The sequence below is a fragment of the Colias philodice genome, chromosome 19 (assembly GCF_061535455.1).
Source record: "Colias philodice isolate Cphi_HAF_F1 chromosome 19, ilColPhil1 Martin Lab GWU primary, whole genome shotgun sequence".
NCBI classification, from domain to species: Eukaryota; Metazoa; Arthropoda; class Insecta; order Lepidoptera; family Pieridae; genus Colias; species Colias philodice.
In genome coordinates this window covers 840,490-850,084 of record NC_143104.1, presented here as the reverse complement: position 1 = coordinate 850,084, position 9,595 = coordinate 840,490, and the positions used below count along the sequence as shown (strand labels likewise).

Sequence of the window (9,595 nt, the reverse complement as noted above, 5' to 3'; positions counted from 1 at the left end):
AAAAATATAAAAAAAATTCTGTAAGTAGGTTTTTCAGGATGTCCGTTAAAACGGCCTTTGCCAAGAACCCCGTCTTCATTGCTGTCTCAAAAAACGGACAACGCTGTCATACAGCTTATAAAATAAGAATGAAAAAAAATAAAATTCACTTAATATAACACAATTGAAAACAATTTCAAGTAGCATTTTATTGTTTTATTGTATCACAGTATTTTCACTATCTATTATAACAAAAAATTCTTCAATTTTATCTAAATACCTAACAAATGATAATTGAGCCATCTCGAGCTCAGTCACACTATTTAGTTGTGTGGAAAGTTAAATAACATTTATTATTTCGTGTCAAGCAACCTTTGGTTTCATTTAATACAAATAATAATGGTTTTTCTAAAATGTGAAGTGATATTTGGCCGATGATTAGGACATTTAGACGAAATGCATATGGAGGTCGAGGAACTCCCGGTTCTATTGTAGACCCAACAGATTTAACTGGTCTTAGATTATATTCGTAATTTTGAACTTAATTAAACATAATTCTACATATAATTAAAGACTGTAAAGCAAGAAAATCCCATAAAAGTGATATTTTATTTAAGTACGAATCATGGCAACGTCCGTTTCTTGGGACATGCCAATGGGTTCTTAGTTACCTGTATCTACGGCACTGTCCCAAAAAACGGACCAGCTATATTTCGAATATTTTGTCATAGAATTATTTGAATATTTCATAATCTTTAGAGCAAAAACAACAGTTTATCTCACCTGAAAGTTAAATCAATAGCAATCAAACATGGAAACTATTTCATTAAAGCTATTATTGACCAGAAACACAAACCATCACTAATTCCGGGAATACCTAAATTCAACAGTCACCTAGCACACGAATGAAATGTTCTCTATAATTGGCATGTAGGAGAAAAATAAAGGATTGTTAACGTACTTTCTCCAACGTAGTCAATTTTCTAGATTTTTTGGAACGTTCAAGATTTACACGGTAATAAGTACATGTACTAAAAAAGTGACAGAAAAGCTTTAAGGGTTAATTAGATCGCGTGAGAATAAAAAATGTATAATTATTATTATCTTTGCTAAGAGAGAAAGTGGTTCAGGTTTCATGTGACCGTTTTATTCGTAACATTTAAATGCTGAATCCATGTAATGGATGCCCCAGGACGAAAAGGAAGGCAATAATACCTAAGAGAGGGGAGTGACAGTGAAATGTCAATACGATGACCTTCAAGTCTGCGCATGTGGCAATCTCGTGTCCTTTAAGGATGTATTCAATAACATAATGGATGTTTATATCGGATGAAGAATCTGCTAACGGAGCAATTAGGATTACATTATCGATCGAGCAGAACAGCTGAGCGAGGACTCTGCCGGGCTGTTTCGACGCAATGCAGATCACGTGTGTCGATCAACCTTAAGGCTCTTCTGAGTCCGCCCTAAAGTGCCGTCCCTGTCTGGCGCGCGGGGAAAGCAAGGCGCGAGGCGAGAGAGAAAGCGCGAGGGTTGGTTCTGTCGCCGGCGCGTCTGCGTCGCGCGCACGGCGCACCGCGTATCGATGTTTGCGCGCGCAAGCGGCTAGCTGCCTCGGCTTCCAGAGTCATTCTGTGCGGAGTTCTCGTCCAGAGCGGTCGCAGCGCGCTTTCTCCTGGGCGATCCGTCGGCATTCGGGCCGGCGCCGCCGTCGGCGATGGACCACGACGAGGATAGGTCCTTGTCTCTGGGAACGGAGGTCTCGGCCTCCGTGCCCCCCCCGAGTCCTCTCACGGGATGCTATCTGCTAGCCGTCATCGGCGAGCCTCACACTCAAGAGGATAAGGAGATTATCCTGCAGCGCCTCGTCAAAGGTAAGACGAAAAGCCGGCCGGCGGCGCGTGTGAAAGTCGACATTTACCAAGTCTCGGACGAATATTCTTTATCTGGAAGAATGTCGCGATTAGATTATTTTTGCGGGCCAGTGCGTCCACTTTTTTCGTTACGTCATCCGTGACGTCTGGAGTTTTTCTAAGCCAGTTATCTAATTGAAGCAATTGGAGTACAATCATATTAGTGGATAAATATCACCTGCTTATTAAGGACACGTGTAATTTGTATGGAGATGAAACCTTGCAAGGGATTGATGCACAAATTGGATAATGGAAAAAATTACGATTCTGCGTCGGACGATTTGTGGTGTGACATAGTTAACTATTGCTCTATATTAGATGATTTGCATTGTTAACGAGTCGGTTTTGTTATTTTCTAATTCATATGTAGGGATACATTTCGGAAAAGGTGTTTTCGTAATCCAAAAAGGCTTGTACGAAAAAATATGGAGCACCGGCTTTTTAATGTAGAGTCATTATTTTGTGTTTTTTGGTAGAGTCAATGAAGTTTGACGTTTCTATTTTAAATATTTGTCGTAGATTAAGTATTTAAAACTGAAATTTATTGTAAATGAAATGTTAAAAATAGATAATATATTATTACGTTTTATTATTGAACCAAAAGTGAAAGTACAAGTTATATTATATTGTTTGTCAATAAACATTAATGCGGAAATGCGTCAAAACAATTGCGCCTATTTTGGGGACTTCCGGTTAACAGTTATAAGTTTTTGTTTAGAATACGTAACTATTTGCAATTATTAATTCATAACGATTACATCTTAGGCTGTATTTAAAAAATAAAAGTTTAAAAACAGTATAAATATACAGTTTTATAAAAAGATATATTTTTCGGTTTATATTTTCATCTTATTTTCGAGACCGTCGGTCATGTACACTAAATTGTTTAAAGTTATAAATTATTTGCCTAATGTAATTAGTTTAGATAAACTTTTTACGAAGTTGAGAAATGAAAATCATAAATTAGATTTCAATTAGGTATTTCTGAGTTTTTAAATAAATACAACATAAAACATCATAAAAATTAAAATAACAAAATCTTGATACAGATATTAATTTAAGATGTCCACTACTGACCTACGGCAACAAATTATTATATTACCACTTATAACTAAACGCATAAATTTCACGCCAATGCTATAAAATTAGGTTTAGTATTTTCTTCTCACATTATGTCCGCTACAAATTAATTTTATAATAAAAAGGCATGAAGTATAACTGATTGTTTCGTGGATATTATTTCACGGAGGCTTTTAACATTATCTATATTAACCAGCTGTACCCCGCGATTTTACCCGCATTGCTCCGATCTATTGGTCTTAGCGTGATGATATATAGCCTATAGCCTTCCTCGATAAATGGACTATCTAACTGTGAAATAATTATTAAAATCAGATGCGTGGTTCCTGAGATTAGGAGCGTTCAAGCGAACAAACTTTTAGGCTTTTTAAAAATATATTATAATAAATAATTAATCACGTACCTACAGTTATTTTAAAGCAAAATATTTATTATTCCGATATTATCTACAATTTTAACTCTTGTTTGGTTAAATCACAATTAAAATTGAAAAAACGGAAGCTTATTTTTAACATTTATACGAAGGAATGCCGACTCTTTAAATTCTGTATTTTCCTAGTTTTAGAAAACATACTTTAAAACTATACATTTGAACAAGGACGCAAAATATAATATTATGTCAACGATTCTTAGTTATATTGGGGTTTATATTGCAAGATTAGTTGATAGCTTATCAATGCAGTTGATAACAGATAACATATCTAGATGATGTCATCTGTTTATGATAGAGGTGAAAGTTATTTTTGCACAACTCCCAAAAAATATGTTTATAAATATAAGACTATGGGATCTAATTTAGAATAGGTACATTAATTTTGTGTCCAATATCAATTGAAAAATACAATTCGTATATCAATAACGGTTTATTATTTTTATTTTTGTCTAGCCAAGAATAATCCGCGAAAAGAGTTTCAAATAATATTAAATGACTTGCTATAATCTATTAAATATTTAAATGTCCCAAAATAAGTCGTTACTCATATTTTACAGGCTATTAGAAACACGCGAAGGACGTAAAATCGATTGAAAACTTTCGTGAAAACTATAATTTTTAAACCACTTTGAAAAAACACTATTTTTTCAAAGTGGTTTAAATAGAGAGAGGACTTCATTTGAATTTGTAGAGCAAAAAATACTTTGTTTTTCCTATATCAAAAAAGTGGAATTTAAAATGAAAATACACGAGTAACTTATATTATAAAGACTTAAATTAAATAACAAATTATATTTTGTCCATCGCGAAGTACAAAAATTTTAGGTTTCATCTACTTACCTATACTAATATTACAAAGCTGAAGAGTTTGCGTTAATCTCAGGAACTACTGGTCCGATTTGAAAAATTCTTTCTGTGTCAGATAGTTCATTCATCAAAGAAGGCTATAGGCTATTTATCATCCCGCTAGAGTCTAGACCAACAGGAGCGGAGCCACGCGGGTGAAACCGCGGTGCGCAGATAGTAAAGAATAAAGCGTGGCGAATTCAGTACAAAAGTAGTAACACTAATTTAAATATGTTTTATTACCGGTAATATAAAATTTACTTATAATCAAAACCACGATCTGTGATCAAAACAGTGACAAGAAAGTATTTTTCATACTGTACTACAATTAATCGATACAAATATTTTGCAAAAACGTTAACACGTTTAGTGAAGAAATAGATTATTAGTTCTCTTACCGCTTCACTGCGGATACGTGACAAAAAATGTATTACGGTCATTGCTTACACACTCGTATGGAAACTAAGTGTTATATTCAAGTTTACATAGCATAATATTAAATTAAATTTAGTTCTTAATACTTCAAATGTTAATGAAAAGAAAGAATAAAGAAATACTTACTCTTTATAGTCCAATTGCACAGACAACAGACACGACCGGGGACATATTATTATCACGCTCAATATTCAAATATAAATTATTGTATACTCTTAATACTTGTATTATATATAGAGAATAAAACAGGCAAATAATGATTACAAAATAAATTATCATGTCTCATTCTTCCAATAATAAAAAAATGGATGTAGAGTCAAATCAAAAAGAAGATCAAATTACGACATAGGTACAAGGTACTTTAATAAAAAAATCCTTATTTACAAACCTAAATCGCTTTTTTGTAGGCTTATTTAAAATGACAAGTTTAGCCGAATTTTAATAGAACTTAAAAATTTCAAATAGCTACAAATTGTATATACAGGGTGTCCCACTGTTGGTATACTAAGCTCAAAGGAGGTTATAGTTTTGCATACGCTGAGTACGTAAAAAATACTTATAAGATTCCAGATGCATTTTTTTTTCAAATAGATGAATTCTTAAAACTATATGTGAACACCCATAACAAGCAATCCGCCCAACTTTGCCACCAGCACGTGAGCTATTGTTTAAGATTATGTTTTCATAGACAAAATGCTCACATTATAGAGAAGCGGTAAATGCCGGCTGCGCGAAGCTAGAGAAGAAAACATAGAATTTCAGGAAAAATTTAGCAAAACATTTTTGACGTAATTTTGTTGTTTAGGTAATTTTACGTGATCAGTGTATGCAAAACTACAAGTCCGTTCGCGCTTAGTATACCAATAGTGGGACACCCTGTATATTAAAACTGAATTATTAGGGCGCGTTCCCACTATGTCGTAACGACTAATTTATCGTTCGACAACTGTCGTCTCTACCTGTTCCCATTATAACGATTGTTTGTCGTCAACATTTTTTATCGTTTAGCGACTGTCGTATCTAGCTGTTCCCATTGGATCGCGACCACATTTTATCGTTTCCTGGGAGTCGCTTTGTCGTTTACACATCATCAGCAAGCTACAAATCTAGTCGCCTCTGCGTTCGCTTGGTGATTACTAGTGCGTTTACTCTCCTGAGTTCAATGGACGTTATAGAGTTGCCGTCCACGATTTTTTATCGTTTTACGACTGTCGTGCTTGCCGTTCCCACTGTCACGACAAAGTGTCGTCACTGCAAAAACTGTCGTAGACGACAGTAAATTGTGTCGTTCTAAATGTGAACACCTCCATTTAAACATATAAGCCACGACACTTAAAACTACACGATTATCTGTCGTCACGACACGGTGGGAACGCGCCCTTATAACAAGTAAATGACGTTAGTATTTCTAAGGGTAAATTCGCTATACCCTTGACGTAAATTAGAAGCCGCACAAGGTAGGTCGCCGGCGAGACGGCTAAGCACGTGCCTGCTGATTTAGGCTAAGCCTAGACAATATTCTAGAATGATGTATCAATTGAATATTGTTTTTGATAGTGGATTTTATATGTGGTTGGATAACATTTTTAAAATTCAAACTCAAACATTTATTTATTCAATTAGACTTCTTATAGAAGGACTTTTGAAACGTCATTACATATTTTAAAATTTACTACCGATTCGGAAAGCAGTATCTACGGAGAAGAACCGGCAAGAAACTCCATAGTTGCTCTTTTAAATCATGCCAGTTTTACAATTTTACAAAATACATATGTAACATCATCTTATATATATAAAATTCTCGTGTCACAATGTTAGTCTGCATTTGGGTTGTTGAGGAAGTGATTATGAGGAAGAGGAGGAGGAAGAGGAATTTTCACACACAAATTTAGAGGATGCGGATGAGGAAGAGGATATTTTTTGAGGAAGAGGATGCGGATGAGGAAGCGGAAGAGGAAACTTTTAAAATTAAAAATAAAAACAAAAGCCATTCTCCTGTCTCTACATATTGATGTTTAAGGTTATAGGGGAGGTTAGCTCGCCCGATCGCGAATTTACAAAGCCTGTAAGTACTATACTATTTGAGTCACGAGCCGGACTCAGATGAGCTTTTGTTTATGCATATTACTCGAAAAAACCCACAGAAAAAACCTAATCTATATCAGTGCCAGAAGCGACATTAGGCGATTTCCACAAAAAAAACTAACTGGTAGATATTATTAGGTATGTAAGCTTAAACAACTTGTTTGTTTTTTTAATTTAAAATGACTTTTCACAAACATTATTTGGTAAAATATGTTTCTTCTGAGTATGAGAGAAAATGTTATATTATTATGTTTAGAGATAAGTGTTAGGCGCAGATATAAATATGGCGGTAAGACTCTACTCTTGTTCGTTAGTAGACGACATACCGACATCCGACTCGTAACTCAAATACATAGTTTAAATAGCCTTTGTAAATTCGCCGCCCGATCGGATCAGCATCCTCATAAATTTCCTCTAAATTTTGAGGAAGCGATAGCGGAAGAGGATTTTTTCATTTTCATTTTTGAGGATGCGGTAACGGTAGAGGAACCCAAAATATTGCGGAACTTCCGCATTATGAGGAAGCGGAAGAGGAATCCTCAACAACCCTAGTCTGCATACTCCTCCGAAACGGGTGGACCGATTCTCATGAAATTTTCTGTGTATATCGGGTAAGTCTGAGAATCGGCCAACATCTATTTTTCATATGTACCACGGGCGAAGCCGGGGCGGACCGCTAGTCTTATATATAAAAATGAATCGCAAAATGTGTTGGTAAGCGCATAACTCGAGAACGGGTGGACCGATTTCGATAATTCTTTTTTTATTATATTCCTTGAAGTACCAGGATGGTTTTTATGTAGAGAAAACATAAATATGTACCACGGGCGAAGCCGGGGCGGACCGCTAGTATATTATAATAACATGCCAAAGAATTAAAAGGGAATTTTCTTTTTCCTACATCAATGATACAATGAGCAATCATAACAATAATTAAATTGTTTTGATGATATTTTTTCTAGTTTTGATTATATATTACCAATTTTAAATACAATTTAACACAAGACACAGAAAAGATTTACTACGTTATAAATAAATTGTTTATGCTCCAATAAATTTCCATCAAATCTTACCCCTATTTTAAGGCTTTTATTATAAGTTCTATCAAAATTTGTTCACCCAAACACAACGTTTTTCAAGACTTGACGGAAGAAATAAATCTTACAAGATTTATGTGACATGTTCATTTGAAGATCGTTAAATACAATGTATTCTCTTGTCTCACTTTATTTTCAAAGATTGTGGTTCCGCGACTAAGTTTGCAATTTAAAAATAAACGTTATTAAAATGCATTTTCCAATTTAGAAATATCTGTCTGCAAGAAAGAAACCATTTATTCCAACACACACAAACACACAACAATACCATTGTAATAAGTAGACATTTGATAATTTTACGGGAAAGTGATCAAACTTCTTTGTAACCTAATCATAACCTAATTTAAATCCCGGGCTTCCTGATGCAAAAAAATACATACCTTCTATTGTTACCATATAAACAACTATCTTTCCGCGCGCGGCTTCGCCCGCCGCGTTTTCAAAGAAAAACCCACATAGTTCCCGTTCCCATGGGATTTCCGGGATATAACCTATCCTATGTGTTAATCCAAGTTACCCTCTATATGTGAGCTTAATTTCATTGTAATGTTCAGTAGTTTTGTCGTGAAACAGTCACAAACATACACATACACATGCACATCCATCCTCACAAACTTTTGCATTTATAATATTATTAGGATACAATAAACCAGTTTAAACAAGATCCTAAATGAAAAAGAACCTTTAAAAATATCTTCTAGCCACAGACTATAGTTTAGTACAGATTCCGCAGATAAAATCAAAGAGAATGATGTCCTATTTTGCATTGAGTCCGCCGGCCGTAACAGAAAGTATCGCAATTAACATCGTCGCGTCGCTATCTGCCATCTACCGTGTTTCCGTTACACTAAGAATTTCACGAAAAATTATTATTATATAAAAATTGATTAAAATTTGCGTTATTATTAAGATTGTCAACGATTTCTTTTACGAGGTGACTCAGGTGAGTCAGGTACCTAGTACTATCTATTTTACAGAATATTGTGTTTTCGATATTCCATACCTAAAGGGATAATATAATTGCCAAATTACCTTTATGTGTGTAACATTATGATTCATGAACTAATACGAATGAAGTCTACTTTCGATTGGTGGGATTTTGAGTCCGACTGGTTACTTTTTAACGTAAGCAAAATTATACGGAATGTATGTTCGGAACATTTATGAAACTACATTTATGATGTTTTTTTAATCACTGAATACAAATCACTTATTATTATTACTTTATTACCCTAGCGCAAAACATATTTTCGCAACAATTCAATTTTAAACACAAATAAATCCAACAGCCCTTTTTCATGAATATATTATGTAGTTTCATAAATCCTGGAGACAAAGGGTTGACGAAAGGGACTGATAAAGGTCGAGGCCAAGGGCGACGTTAGACGGATGATAATGGAAACAGACATAACGGTTGAAAGTATTGGCTTATTTATTGTTCGCGTTTTATGTTGATCTATTAATATATTGTTTAGAGATATTTGTAGAAATTACAGGAATAATTTTAAACGTAGGTATAAGTAAGTATGTAAAAAACGACATATTTCATATTACAGGAATTCTTGAATATAGGTAGGTATAAGTGTGTAAAAATTGACACATTTTTAACACTAACACGATCGATTAAATTGTAATCAAATTGGTAAGCTGTGAAGTATTTGGAATATTCCTTCTTTAATTCAGTGAATAATTTTGAAAACCAGAACAAATCTTCAGATACTTTTTTT

At 34.3% G+C, this 9,595-nt stretch overlaps 1 protein-coding gene across 1 annotated transcript in view; it reads left to right on the top strand.

Moving 5' to 3' along the window:
- The first annotated feature begins 1,565 nt into the window (after window positions 1-1,565).
- LOC149479704 (uncharacterized) overlaps window positions 1,566-9,595 on the top strand; it is a 126,208-nt gene continuing 118,178 nt past the window's right edge. The window contains exon 1 of the mRNA XM_089707631.1: window positions 1,566-1,853. Within this exon, the coding sequence (XP_089563757.1) occupies window positions 1,697-1,853 (157 nt within the window). The 5' untranslated portion in view covers window positions 1,566-1,696. The remainder of the gene's footprint in view (window positions 1,854-9,595) is intronic.